This window comes from Cryphonectria parasitica (genome assembly GCF_011745365.1).
Source record: "Cryphonectria parasitica EP155 unplaced genomic scaffold M406scaffold_1, whole genome shotgun sequence".
Lineage (NCBI taxonomy): Eukaryota > Fungi > Ascomycota > Sordariomycetes > Diaporthales > Cryphonectriaceae > Cryphonectria > Cryphonectria parasitica.
The window spans coordinates 6,703,863-6,718,324 of NW_024468909.1; the positions used below are offsets into that span (position 1 = coordinate 6,703,863).

Consider the following 14,462-nt stretch of genomic DNA (forward strand, 5'->3'; position numbering starts at 1 on the left):
GCCAGCCAGACGTCCAAGAATACGTACTATGAGATGGTGGGCCAGGAGATGGAGTCTCGGCGAGCAGAGATGCCGGGTCACAAGGTGTCGCCTGCGGGGTCGCAGACGGGGATCCTGGGCCAGCAGCAGGCTCCGCCGGGGTATTACTACAGAGAGATGCCTGGCAATGGGCTTCCTGCCGAGATGAATTCCGAGTCGCATAGGGTCGAGTTACCTTGATGGAAATAGGAGGAGAAGAAGAAGAAGAAGAAGAAGAAGAAAGAGAGAAAGAAACTACATATACTGGCGTCAAGTGAGTCAAAGGGACATAGAGACGAATAGACGTTGACGAGAAATGGACGTTGAGGAGCAGGTTTGTATAAGACACAAAGAGAGAGAAGAAAAAAAAACAGAGAGGGATACCCATGGCACATAATTTTATAGAATAATGTATCAAGTACTTTATTTCAAGATCCTACTGCCTCCTTTGAGCAGTCAGTCCATGATATGCCTAGCATGTTGAGATTAGTATGCCAATAGCCTGTTGAACCCCCCCCCCCCCCATCCTGCCCAACCCATCATAATTACCCGTGAAGAAACAAGAGAAGCAGAATGAAAAATAAACAAACGTCTCTCTTCCCCTTTCTTTTCAGACGCGGGTCCAGTCATTGTTGAAACCATCCCATGCAACCGGTACCCAACCTGCCCAGTCTATGTTGAAAGATGCATCCAGCATGCCTGCCCAGCGCCATGTTAAAATGCGCTGTTCTTTTCTTTGTCAATGTGGTCAAAGTCAACCAAGCCTCTCTCCCTTAGAAAACTCCAAGTCCCATGCATGCATATTGTTGAAAATCATTGGACGTCGTCCACCACATATCTTCTCCTCTCTCCTTTCTCGTTCTTCAAAACAAAAGAAGGAAAAAAAAATGGAAATGAAGATGGAAAAAGACAAAGTAAACCTTCATCACCCTTAGCTCGCTTACCCCCACCCCCCCTTCTCTTCAATACCTTAATCTCGACTCTCAAGCCCATACCCGCCCAACTGCGTGCCACCCATCCCATACGTCTTCCCCTCAGGCCCTCGCCTGTTCTGGCTACGCGGGCCCCGATCCTTCAGGTCACTCCGCAGCCAGCCCAGCACGACCTCGCCCAGGCGCGAGTTCCCCGTCGCCTCCTCGCCCTCGAGGCGGGCCAGGAACTTGTCCGTCTCACCCCACTCGCGCACGGTGCCCATGTGCATGTGCACAAGATGCGTGGGCCAGCCGGCCAGGTTGTCGAGGATGTGCGTGGCATAGACAATCGTGCAGTCGCGGGCCTCGGTCTCGCGCTTCAGCCAGGCGAGGAACTCGGCGCGCGAGAGGACGTCGAGGTCGACGGTGATCTCGTCGAGCAGCAGCACGGTCCAGGGCCGCACGAGGCCCATGGCCAGCTGCACGCGGCGCCTCTCGCCGTCGCTGACGGCCGACATGCGCCAGGCCGTGTCGATGTCCAGCACGTGCACGAGCTCGTCGCGGCGCTCGGGATAGGCGTCGCCGCCCACGGAGCGCAGGAGCTCGACCACGCCAATGTCTGTGCGGACGATGGGGTTGAGCACCCACTCGAGGCCCAGGTAGGTCACGCCCTCGAGGCCGTCCTTGAAGGGGTCGACGCCCGAGATGGAGATGGTGTTGGAGGGGGCGAGGCGCTTGCCGGCGAGGAGGCGGAGGAGCGTCGTCTTGCCTGCGCCATTGGCACCGATGAGGAGGGTGCGGGACCGCGGTGGGACTGAGAGGCTGATGTCTGTCACGCCGAGGGAGGCGTCGGCGAAGGAGTAGGTGAGCTTGTTGACCTCGATGGAGGGCGGTGCTGGTGGTGTGCTGCCCATTTTTTTTTTTCTTCCCCAGGAGAGGAATTGAGGTGTAAGATTTATATCAATTGGAAGCAGAGGGGAAGAAGAAAAAAGGCAGGAAAAAAGCCTTGTCTGGTTCCAAGTTGGTGAGCAGTCCAAGTGAGTCGGATCGTTGTCAAGCCTTGATTGGTGAGGGTTGAAAGTATATGAGAGAGAATCCAGGTTGTCAATGACGCTGAACGAAAAAAAAAATAATGAAATACAAATCCAAAGCGGGTAAGAGAGGTCTTTATAAAAAACCACACACAGAAATGTGCCTTGACGAGGGGATATTCTTACACCTCCAGAGACAGAAGGAGCCCTTCCAACTAGGAGAATCTAATAATGTTTTCTTTCTCTGTGCTGCCGACAGGAAAATGATGAGGAATCAATGGCGTGCCCATTTGCGCAAAAGGCATCGTCGGGTGACATTTGCTTGGAGGCTGGTGCTAACCCCCGAAAATTCGCCGACGCAGTCACTGGGGGTTAGGGTTAGCAGAGCTGCTGCTCTGCCGCCCTGGATTTTTGTACTCTTATTTCTGTCTCTTTTTCTTCTTTCCTTCATTCTCCAAAAGTGCGTCCCTTCATTTTTAGTATTCATCATTATAATCCTGCCTATAGAAAGGAATGCCCTTGCACTCACTCAAAAACAATCAATGTTGAAAAATGATGTACCACTACTACTTTGTATTCCTATTCTTACACACGAGGCGCTCATGATTTGTACTTGTGTTTTTCATCTTTCCCCGCTTCCCGTATTGGGAATAACAATAGTAATGATAACAAAGACAGACTCGCTCTCAAGTCGAGTGCGTTGTCGCCGTTCACCTGACACCAAACCTTCTCGTCCGGTATGGCAAGCGCTTGTTGATATTCCCACCCACCCCCCAAACCCCCCAGCCCAATCGATGATGCTGTGAAGACAATACTCCCGATGGTCTTGTCAAGAGTATTCATGCCTGTAATAAATAAAAAAACGCCAGTCGACATGCACACCGAATGCCCCCATACACACACCAAAAGCCATGCAGCCGAGTGAAGGAAACCTCTCCCTCCCCAATGCTCCGGGTCCAGAGCAAAAAAAAAAAAATTGACACAACACCCTCCTCCCAGTTCCGATCATCGATTTCCGCCATCTTCCGTTGCAAAAGCGTGCAAAGGAGAACTGGATTGTCTTCAGAGGTGTCCAAGGTACCCTCAGCCCTCACAGTGCCACTCCGCAAACACGCACCACTTGGCAATGCGATCTGCAAGCACGAGACCTCTCCACACACCACGCTCGGAGCATTTGATGATGGTCTCCCACGTGCCCCCATCACTAACCTCATCGTCACCGCCGCCGCCGCCGCCGCCGCCGCCGCCCATGCTCCTCGCAGAGCTGCCGACCCCGACCCCGCGGCCCCGATCCTCCTTCCTCATAAGCCGCAGGATCTTGCCGCCGGGCGTCTGGATCGCCAGCTTCGCAGGCTTCTTGCCGCTGCCGCTGCCGCCGCCGCTCGCATTGCTATACGAGCTCGGGTTGGTCCCTATGCTCATGGCTGATGCCGGTCGGATGAACGGGATGGGGCTAGCACTACCCGGATTCGACGACGGCGTCATGGCAGAGCCTTCGGGTGCCGACGACGGGTGCTGCCGGATGGCAAAGACAAAGGTATTGTTGAGCGCGAGACGCCGGCACTGCGGTTGCGCCACGTAGATGTCGTGGCGCTGTGCGTGCGGCGTTGGGTGCCGGGTGACAAACTCGTACGCTGGGTTCTCGCCTGTGTGAATGATGGGGATCGCAAACGCCATCGGGTGCGGGATGTCCTTGATGCTGTGCATGAGGCCACGCTTGCCCGCGTAGACCTTGAGCGTGCCGTGGCCTTCGTCGCCAGGGAGGAGAGCCTTGACTGTGTACCGCTTCACGCCGCCGAACCATTCGCACTGGGCGAGGGCCCGCTTTTTCATCACGTCGCCACTCTCATAAAAGTCGCCGTCTTGATCTCGTCGGAGCGCGCGTGTCTCCACCTCTGCCGCAATCTCCACGTCGGCTGGCACGTTGAATGTGATGTGTACCATCTCGAGGTCTTCGATCCGGGTCAGACTCGTGTTGTAGTCAACCATCTGCAGGTCGTTGACAAAGTACGGCGGACAGGCACAGGGGAGGTTCAGCAGCACCTCGGGCGCGACCGGAGGGCAGATGTGCTGCTGTTCGAGGTCCTCTGGCATGTGCGTCCAGCACAGCTCTGTCGGGCGTGTCAGATAGTACCAGAAATCAGCAGAGCCACTGCTGACGCTCGAGTACAGGGGGCGCCTGGGGTTCGACGGGCTTGCAAGACAGCAGTCCATCATGCGCCACTCCCCGTCGACTAGCACCGCGTTCCACCAGTGGTTCGGCCGTGGCAGCATGTTGGTCTCTGGAATCTCGCCCGGCGTCTTGAGGTAGCCTCGGACCACCTCGCAGTCCAGACCCACCGCACCGCACATCTCCATCACCAGCACCGCATACTCTTGCGCACAGGCCCGCTTTTGTTGTATGATGCGACGTGTGTCAACCTCCTCACTCCCCTCAAAGTCCTCCTCCCAGCAGATGATCTCTGCCACCCAGGTAAAGATGGCTCGAAGTCGCTGCACGTCGCTGCGGTACGGTCTGCAAACATACGTCGTCGCCAGCGTGATGGCAGTGGTCATGGGCGGGAGGCTCTTGATGAAGCGGGAATTCTTATCGACATTTGTAAAGTTGATGACTTGGTAGTCCGTTGGATTGGCAATCGGCTCGCCGTCTGCGCCCTCATCACCATCGATGCTACCATACAGCTCGTCCACGGGGTCGAGTGCGGGATAGTCCAGCATCAGACACCTGTCCCTCCGATCGTTCCTCTCATTGCGGCTCAGGGTGTTGGACCGGTTCACATCACGGCGGACTTGGACCCAGTCCGTCCCAGAGGCAAGTCCCATCTCTCGCGCCGCGAAGGCTGCAGGGCTAGGAAAGCCAGACCCTGTCGAGGAGACGGCACCCAGACTGCTGCCCATCGTGGGCGGCATGGGCGATGACTGCAGGGACTGCATGGAGCTGCCACCACTCGTCGCAATGCTCCCTCTGCCGTTTGCGACGCCTGTCTTGGCCGTGTCCATCAGCTTCTTGAAGAAGTTTCGCTTCTTGGGCGTGGGCGGCGCGAGCCCGCCTAGGTTGCCCATGGGATCATCCACAAAGCCAGCTTGGGACTTGGGCCGCAGAAATGCTTCCGAGGCATGGCTGCTGTGGTAGCTGATTCCGGTAAAAGGAGAGTCAGGCCGGTCGAGGCCGAGGTCGTGCATCCCGAGCGCGCTCTGGGCGCGATTCCTATTCTTGCGAGCCATACTCCCTGCGCTGGTCGCACTGATACCGCCGGCCGATATACCGCTCATCAAACTCCGGTCCGTGCTCTGTGTGGCCGAACTGCTGTTGGTCTTGGACGACGCGCTCGTGGAATTGGTCTTGGTAGTAAACGTCCGGCCCAGCGCCTTGCTGATGTCGTATCCCGACCGCTTGGTTCGCAGCCTGCGGTCCTGGCTCTCAGTACGAGTGTCCATGGACGATTTCGGCCTCTCAAACACCCGGCCCTTAGGGGGTGGGGGAGGGGGCTCGTCGTCAACGGCTTCGTCGGCTACGGTAGAACTGTGTGCGTGCATATTGCGCAGTCGCGTCTCCATCCGCTCCACATAGGTGCTCAGCTCGGGGGGGCGGCCATCCTGGTCGTGACTTAGACTTACTGCGTGGTTGTGGTTCTGTGACGAGTCGGCGCTGCCGGTGCCGTAGCCAGAATCTCCTTGCGTAAAGGCTATGGCTGTCTGAGGCCGTGTCGTCTCTTTTCTCTGCCTTCGGGACTTGTGGTTGACCAGGTCGAAGCATTCTGGCGACCAAGGATCCAGGGGAGCTTCGGGGGACTCGGGTCTCGGGTCTGGCTCGCGCGACACACCAAGGGCGTCCAGCTGCTCCATCACGCCATCCATTGCTTCCCTCAGCGGGGACGGGGTCATGTTGAGACCAGATCCAGAGGCAGAAGGGGCGGGCGACTGTCCCCTAGGGGTGTGGTAGCCCTGACTTGACCCAGGAGGGCGGTATGGCTCGTACTCAACTCGATTCTCATGCGACACGTGGGATCCTTGCCTGGACAAATCTGGCATCATACGACTATCATAGGAGCCATAAGAGCCGTGCCTATCCACATCCTGTGGCATCCTGCTGTCGTAAGAGGCGTGAGACCCGTGCCGGTTCAGATCGTGAGGTATCCGAGAGTCATATGACAGGTGTGAGCTGTGGCCCCTCACATCTATAGGCGGCCGCGAGGGAATCTGGCTGTCATACGAGAGGCTGGAGCCGTGCCTCGCGGTAAGAACATGTCGATGGGGAGGTGGTGGAGGGGGAGCGTCATCTGGCCCATCTAGCGACGACCTATGCTGCTGCTGCTGCTGCTGCTGCTGCTGCTGCTGCTGCTGCTGGACATGGGCATTGAACGAGGGAGCAGGAGAGGGCATCCTAGACCCATAGCCCTGCAGCTGCGGAGTGTGTATCCTACCGATATCATCCTGAACGCTTCGATTCTGCCCTATTGTAAAAGGTGCCGCCGCTAGGGCGGACGTGTCTCTGCTTCGGACAGGACTCTGTCTACGGACGACAGGACTTTCTCTGAACGTCTCTGGTTGTTTTGCGGTGGTGTAGTGAGGGGCTTTGGCATACGCCTCGAATGGCTTTCGGAAGGTTTTCGACTTCTGAGGGGCGCCCTGGGGCGTGTTGGCCAGAGGCTGCATCGGGCTCGTGGTTCGGCTCATGGGTCGGAAGTCCTCAGGCAGGACCTCGACAAAGTTGGAGGGGAATAGGCCGACCATCCTCCTATCCCGCCGCAGCCTGCCCGTCCACCAGGAACCGTCGCCCGCGTTGAGACATTCTATTAGGTCGCCTTCTATGAAGCCAAGGTCTCGTTTTGACTGCGAGTCTGGCGCGTTAGCAAGGGACCATCGAGGGGGGGGGGGGCCGAAGCAAACTAAGTAGCATTCGTCTGTTTTTTTGCTTTTTAGTTTCTCTCTCTCTCTCTCTTCTTTCTCTGCATACCTCTCCTCCGTACGAGTACACGGCCCTGCACCAGCATGGAAACCGCATAGGAATGGATGGCGGAGGGGGCACCATCTTTTTGCGAGGCTCAGGAAAGCGGTGAGCACGCCGAGGGGAGGGAGGGCGAGAGAGGGTTTGGGAGAGGTGGTTGTACTAGGCGCGCGTCGAACGGTTGGACAGCATCTTAGGCTTGTACACAACAGACTGATTGAACGACGACAGACACGGTGCTGAGAATACAGGTTTGCCCCCGTTCAGAAGACCCAGAATGCAATGTCGAGGCGAAAGGGTTGAAGGTTGTTTGGTGGTGCTGGTGGGGCGGCACCAGCAGGCAGTGTACCTGTTGCCGTCACAGGGAGGTATCTCGGGTGGCTGGGAATTTTCAAGGGTTTGTTTGAATCAAGAGCTCAGAGGGTGCAGTCGAATTCCCACCCAGTTGTAGGGAAAAAAAAACTTGGGTATTTCGCAAAGCTGAGATTCGATCAATGAGAAAATCAAAGGAGCCATACCCGTCACAGGCGACTCTGCTATACTTTTATCGCGGGCTGCATCTCGAGTGACTGGTCTCCAGAGTCACGCATGGCAGACCAACTTGGGATGCAAATGGTACAATGTAAACATTGGGGAAGGGCCCCACCCCTGTCTCGCACTGCCAGATACGCCAGAACCACTGTCCACTAGGGTGGCCCACGTTCAGCCTCAGTGGGGTCTAGGCTTGCCAGGTACGGGGGCGCTGGGGGGAGAGGGTGGGAAACAAGCCTGTACCCTCGGCTGTTCCCGTAGCAATTACTGAGACACAGCACCACTAACCACTGGCTTCTGGCGCAATAAGCAATTACTGTGTACTGTGTATCACGGTACCTGAGGACAGTACTAGAGTACCTATACTACAGAGGGAGGGGCTGGAGGGGTTTCGGCATGTTTGCTGCAACCCCCCAGGTACGGTGATGTCACAAACCATGTTCTGCCACTGCTCGGAAAAAAGGGAGCCAGGGCATTCCAATCTCCGTATGCACCTGTTTCCAAGATTGCCTTCAAAATAAGGTTCCCTGATGTTCTTCTTCTTGTTGGAGGTAATGTACCATAGTAATGTACTTACGGAATGGCAAATCCTACCTCATATAAGCCGATCTCCACTAAGGCTTTGTTCGTGAGAGCTGAGGGATGATGACCTCGGCCCGGCGCCACACAAGGAACTCCTTCTACTCCTGTCCCTGTTGATCCAATCCATTCCGAACCCAGTGACAAGGGAAGGGTCTGGACATGGCACTGGATTTGGTGGTGGTTATCGAAATATCTACCACCTGAGGTAAATTCTCTCCACTCGAGGTTCTTTTCCTTCCATTATAATATGTGAGGGATTTCTTCTTTTTTTGCTCTCTCTGATTTGCTTTCCTCCTTGCCTTCCTTCTTTTTCTTCTTTTTTTCTTTGGAAAAAATATGGAAAATCGTACGTTTCTGATTGAGACAGTGTCAGGTATGTCAGTGGCTCACAGCCAACCATTGTGCTCACCTTGTATCCCTCCACGCCCTCCTAAGGCCTACAAATGGTCAACCTCTTCAAGATTTTGTGTTATGATGATAGACATTGTAGAGCACTAGGGCATATGCAGCTACTACGCTCCCCGTAGACTTGCATCTGCGTTGGGAGGACAACATAGTATTGGCTGGAGAGGCGCGCGCTTGGAATGCAGCGCTGGTGGCACGGAAACAAGGCAGGCTCTCTCTACTGTACAACGAAATGCAACCACGTATAAAGAATGCACAAAGCTGCAAGGCCCCCACCACCCCTTCCCTCCTCAACTGTTCTTCAAATTTTCTTGAATGGACAGCATCTTCTTGCTGCCCAAAGATCCACCATGAACTTTCTGTGGATGGGAAGAGGAAGAGGGAGATGAAAACCCATCGATTCGTCACTTGAAGCCTTACTTTTCTACCTCTTGGACAAGGGCCTACCCTGGCTTGCCCAGTTGTCCCAGTGGGAATCGTGGTTGGTCCATCCAGTAGTAGCGCCCCCATGCCACGACTTATCCTGGGGAGGGGGCGAGGGACTGGACCGAGCCGTGGCCCGAGCTTCACCTTTTTCAATTAAAGCTGTCGCCCCACCAACCACCTCTATTCAAACAATCAGAAACCCACCCACGTCGAGGGCCGGCCATCTGACTCTCGGCCCTTCAAAACCAACCCCCCCCCCGCCCTCCGCCTTCACCTAACACAAGTACGCCAACGACATCAATTTTATTGGCAATTTTTTGAGACATCGTTTTGTTATTGTCTGTGATATTCTTACCTTTAGTGCCGGGTGGTGGCTGTTCTGTCGAGAGGAGGAAAGGAAAAGAAAGAGAGAAAAGTTTCGAGAGCTTGCTGCAGCCAGAGACGGCCCAAGCTGCTCGCTTGCCACATCAGCGTATCCACTTTTGCTCATAGGCGGTGTGGAAATACGCGACACGAGAAATCATGGCGGATGAGGATATCGCCAGTCACTATGAGGTCCTGGAGGAGCTGGGACGTGAGTTTTTGCCCTGTCTCATCATGTTCAATTCTTGAATGATGTAGATAACCAAGCTGATTTGACGGTTTCAAACAGGCGGCAGCTTTGGTGTGGTGTACAAGGGCATCGAGAAGGCAACAGGCGAGGTGGTTGCCATCAAACATGTATGCCATGATCCAGCCAACCCCAGACACCTGTGAGCAGACGCTGACAGCCAACAGATTGATCTCGAGTCCAGCGATGATGATATCCTGGAGATCCAGCAGGAGATCTCAGTCCTCAGCACGTGCGCGAGCCCCTTCGTCACCCAGTACAAGGCAAGCTTCCTGCGAGGGCACAAGCTATGGATCGTCATGGAGTTTTTGGGCGGAGGCTCATGTCTCGATTTGGTTTGTCCATCCTGTCTCCCCTCCTTCGTTGTCCTCGCATGCTGACTGTCTTTTTCCCTCTTCTTTTTCTGGCGCAGCTGAAAGCAGGCAATTTCGAGGAGACCAACATTGCCATCATCTGTCGCGAACTGCTGCTGGGTCTCGAGTACCTCCATGCCGAGGGCAAGATCCACCGTGACATCAAGGCTGCGAATGTCCTGCTCGCAGAGAACGGAAAGGTGAAGCTGGCCGACTTTGGCGTTGCTGCGCAACTCACCAATATTAAGTCGCAACGGAACACCTTCGTAGGTACACCGTTCTGGATGGCACCCGAGGTGATCGAGCAGGCTGGCTACGGCTTCAAAGCCGATATCTGGTCGCTGGCCATCACGGCGATGGAGATGGCCAACGGCGAACCGCCCCTGGCAAACATCCACCCCATGAAGGTCCTCTTCCACATCCCAAAGAACGCCCCCCCCAAGCTCGAAGGCCCCTTCAGCAAGTACTTCAAGGACTTTGTGGCACGGTGTCTGAATAAGGACCCGGATTTGAGGCCGACCGCCAAGGAGCTGTTGAAGCACAAGTTCATCTCCGGCGCCGGCAAGGTGGAGGCGCTGCAGGAGCTCATCGACCGCAAGCACATGTTCGATGCCCAGCAGACTAGAAGGCTGCATCCCGTCTACTACCAAGAGACCTTGCAGACCCTTTCACACAAGGACGATTCAGAGGAGTGGACTTTTGACACAGTAAAGTCAATCGCACCGGCCCCGCCACCACCACCACCAAAGGACGCACCCAGGGATGTACCCAAGAAGCGAACGCCTTCACCACCCACCGCCGAGCAGGTTGAGGTGCGCAAGGTGGACCCAAAGGACATACCCAAGAAGCGAACCCCTTCACCCACAACAGAGAATCCCGAGATGCGGAAAGTGGACCTCAGAGATGCACCACTCATCGAGGTCTCACCTGCGCCCACCACCATGCGAAAGACCACCGTCCGACAGGTCTCAGGCCTGCTCGAGCGACGGCGATCGATTGTTCAGGTCGATGGGAACGGCTCACCAAGATCGTCTGTCATTGCTCGCCAGCCCCTGCAGATGGACATGTCGTATGGCAATATGGGTTCTTCTGCACGCCCCTTCAGCCGGGTCCCATCTGGCGACTCAGAGTCGTCTGGACAGTCGACCAGCACGACCACGTCCGGTGGGTCCAACGCCGAAAACCGCGACCCCCGCAGGCAGGCCTCTACCCCTGAGCTTGCAAGCAAGGAGGCAGTCCTTGGCCACAGACTATATACCAAGGCTCTTGAGCCCACGCTGGCAGAGGTCTACGCGCAGACGTCCGGCCCGAAGAAGCGGGAGGCCCTGGCCCAGCTGACAGAAGCCTTTGAGAACCTTGACTCTGTCGACCCGGAAGGCGCCTGCCAGCTGATGCAGGGGCTTGTCGCCGCCATGGCGAAAGACAGAAAGCTCGCGCCAGCCATCATGAAGAGCCCCGTCCTACAGAAGGCCCCAGAAGGCTTCACGTACGGGACCGTCATCAACATGAACAAGCAGCTCTCTGCGCCCAATAGCCCGGCGAGGCCCGCCAACCGCAGGCGTAGAGACAGCGCAGTCCCCGAGAGCGCCCCAGCCACGCCCTCCAGGGGCGGCAAGTCGGACGAGAGCAGACTGCGCGAGCTTGAGAAGGCCGCCCTCGAGGCGCGCTTCCCGGGCCGCGAGGCTATGCCCGGCATGGAGCACTGCAAGCAGCTATCCGAACAGCTGTACAGTCGCTGGGTTGGTGGCCTGCAGATGCGCTGGCCTGGTGTTTCGAACGGCCATTAAAGGCGCATTTGGCGATGAAGTTGCTCTCGCGCATCCTTCCTCCTATCGCTGATCTCCCTTTTCTCTTTATCTTTTTCATCTTCCTGGTTTCAGGCTAGCGATGGCGTCCGAATCATGTGATTCAAATTTTATGTCAGGATAGACCTGTACAACACAAACGACCTCAGGCGCTCTTCGAATATGGTGTCACGTCATAATTCCAAAGCCTTTGCCTTGCAGCTGACAGCGAGGCCTTCGATGATCTGGCCGGAGGGGGTTTACTCGACAGTTGGATGGGTCTCATAGTTGGATGGGTCTCATACTGGTTTTGTGAGTTGTATTGTCGAACATAGGCACTGTCGATGTGCCACTGTCTACAACCCTCTCGAGCACATTAGTCAATGACTCGGGAACGGTCATGTGACACCTCCATGTTATGACGATCGGGAAGCGGCAGAAAGATGTTGGCCGATGAGGAAGATAATAGCGGGATGCTTGATCGTTTACGAAGCAGGCATACGAGTCAAGATGGCCTTCGACTTCGCTCACATGTCAAAGGTCACGTGCTGTGTGTTGTAGTGAGGCAGCAACAGAGGAGCAACACCCTTCTGGATCAGTTGTCGCCAGAAACTCGGGGTATCCCTCTTCGGGCTGGCGCTCCCGAGGAGCGGACATTTGTCTGCAGGATGGATGGAGCAAGCGTTTTCTTTTTTTCGATGTGAACATCCTTCTTTGTATAATCATTCTGCATTGTCTTTTTTCTCTCTCTTCAGCCTGGCGTTGGCGAAAAGACAGGGCCTTTAGGTACATAGACGGCATCAAGGCGGTATCATTGTAATTCAATAGGGTTGGTTTAAAGAAAAAGAAGAAGAAAACCCCACGGCTAATGAACCAGAGGATATTGCTCTGCAGTGACTGCGACTCTTCTTGAACATTAAGATCCATCCTCATTCATGCTGCTGCTTTCACCTCATCGTCCTGGCCCTCAGGCGTGGCCATCTTGGGCAGGGACAGCTTGATGCGGTGACTAATGTCGAGCTTTAGTTTAGCATGCTGGCCGCTTTCATGAACATACGAACAACAACGAGGGAGGAGGGAATAGCCGTCCTGGAAGCCGCTTCTCGAAACTTACTTGATGAAGTCCTCCGTGATGATCCTGCCATGAATAGTGTCTTCTTGCGTTTTGAACACTTCGATGTGGGCGCCTCTTGCGCGCCGCCGTATTCTCCAGACGCCCTCGTCATCAATTTTGGTTCGCAGCCCTGTGGAAAAAGGAAAAAAGACGAAAAAGCTCAGTCAGCCTCGCGATATATCAAACTGCTTCCCGTCCTACTCAGGTCCACGCATCTCCCGTCAACTCACATTCCAGAAAATCGGCCGCGAAGTTGATACACGTGTTACCGTCCCAGCGGCGGTTCCTCTGGGCCACCGTCGTCGGGATTCCCTCGACGTCGATCTCTTCGACCTTGAGAAGGATGCCTTCCCGGGAGCGGAACCCGACCATGATCTTGGGCACGCCGAGCAGGAAGGACTGGATCCAGAACTTGAGCAGCTTGCGCTCGAAGTTGTCATAATCACGGTCGTTGCGGATCTCGGCCGAGGTCTTGAGTTCCACCCAATGGGTTGGGTCGCCTTGTTTGCGGGGTTTCGAGTCCCAGACTGTCACGGCGAAGAGTTGAATTAGGGCGTGTGTGCTAGCAAAGAAAGGAAGAGGCGGGGCGGGAGGGAACGGAGGAGAGAAACTGAAACTCACTGGCATCGACTTCTCCACCGAGGCAGAGGATGGTCTTGCCTACGCCTGTTCGCACTACAGAGCAGTACTGGGCCTCGTTGTTGACGGTTTCGTTCACACGGCCCTCTATGTACTCGCGGGATGTCTCGCCCCATGGGGCGGGTAATGTTGCCAGCGTCTCGAACTTATAACCTGTTGTTGTTCATCGACAGTCAATTGATTATCTGCAAGTCGAATTGGATTGTTGGTGCCATACCCCAGAACGCCATCTTCTCTTGAGGTATTGGCCCTCTCCATGGCTGGGCTGCTTGTTCTTTCTGAGACTCCATGCGATAGGCGTGATTCTCCTCGATGAAACTGATGACTGGGTCAGCCTTCACATGATGGATGGTGGCGATTTCTTCTGGGTCTCGCACAGGCAGTCCTTCACATCAGTCAGTTTATGGTGCCACTGTCAGGGGAGGCTGAAAATGAGGAGGACGCACTTGGTACAAGGTAGCATTTAGCTCGAAACTGATGTGAGAGGGTCAGCTATACACGTCGCTTTGAATCAACAGCAGAGGGTGATCATCTTACCCATCTCGGTCCTCAAAAGGGCTTGCCATGATCTGCCACAGTCTCATCAGATCCAGCACATTCACTGAAACACACATAACAGGGTTGACATCGCACTCACCTTGGTGAGACAACCGCGCCAGGTGACTATGTTGGCATCAATCTTCTTGCCAGTCTGCTTCTCATGATCTATGATTGTATTCAACAGACTGTCCAGGTGCTCATCAACGCTGTCATCATGCTTGATGAATTTCTCAAACCCCTCAGAGAGATCTACGCCCAGCTCAGGGTTGTAGTACCACCTCAGAGACTGGTCGCTGAGATGGAACTTGTGTTCGTCGTCATATGAGAAGCATGCAAATTCCTTTCAAGAGGGTGTGAGCCATAAGGACAATGTGATGATGTGTGTTCGGGGTAGAGGGGGGATTTGTCTTCTACTGCATACCTTTGGCCGCTTGACAGCCTCACTGGGCCTTGCAAATCGGCCCACAGGCTGTATGGAGAATGAGTGTGCCATCCTCAGGTGCTGCTGCTGCTGTGATCTTGCCAAAGGAAATCCAAGGCGATGTGAAGGTCCATGTGCCCTAATGCGCT

At 55.2% G+C, this 14,462-nt stretch overlaps 4 protein-coding genes across 4 annotated transcripts; 1 reads left to right on the forward strand and 3 right to left on the reverse strand.

The window, feature by feature from the left end:
* Positions 1-791: 791 nt before the first annotated feature.
* M406DRAFT_97107 (uncharacterized protein) lies at positions 792-2,074 on the reverse strand (the record flags this gene model as incomplete). The annotated part of the gene is made up of 2 exons (XM_040926354.1): positions 1,014-2,074; positions 792-879 (listed from the first exon to the last, which is right to left on the reverse strand). Exons 1-2 carry the CDS (start codon positions 1,841-1,843, stop codon positions 792-794), a joined length of 918 nt encoding a protein of 305 aa, XP_040782201.1. The 5' UTR covers positions 1,844-2,074.
* Positions 2,075-3,043: 969 nt separating this feature from the next.
* On the reverse strand, positions 3,044-6,992 carry M406DRAFT_59958 (uncharacterized protein; the record flags this gene model as incomplete). Its single annotated transcript, XM_040924663.1, has 3 exons — positions 3,044-5,905; positions 6,035-6,793; positions 6,918-6,992. The coding sequence occupies 3 exons, from the start codon at positions 6,990-6,992 to the stop codon at positions 3,044-3,046; spliced, it is 3,696 nt and encodes a 1,231-aa protein (XP_040782202.1).
* A 2,382-nt stretch (positions 6,993-9,374) lies between these two features.
* M406DRAFT_33675 (uncharacterized protein) lies at positions 9,375-11,602 on the forward strand (the record flags this gene model as incomplete). Its single annotated transcript, XM_040921180.1, has 5 exons — positions 9,375-9,426; positions 9,505-9,572; positions 9,630-9,797; positions 9,875-10,579; positions 10,661-11,602. 5 exons carry the CDS (start codon positions 9,375-9,377, stop codon positions 11,600-11,602), a joined length of 1,935 nt encoding a protein of 644 aa, XP_040782203.1.
* A 1,107-nt stretch (positions 11,603-12,709) lies between these two features.
* M406DRAFT_245051 (RAI1-domain-containing protein) lies at positions 12,710-14,385 on the reverse strand (the record flags this gene model as incomplete). Its single annotated transcript, XM_040916302.1, has 8 exons — positions 12,710-12,843; positions 12,944-13,240; positions 13,335-13,505; positions 13,570-13,677; positions 13,795-13,826; positions 13,890-13,921; positions 14,017-14,232; positions 14,314-14,385. The coding sequence occupies 8 exons, from the start codon at positions 14,383-14,385 to the stop codon at positions 12,710-12,712; spliced, it is 1,062 nt and encodes a 353-aa protein (XP_040782204.1).
* Between the last annotated feature and the right edge of the window lie 77 nt (positions 14,386-14,462).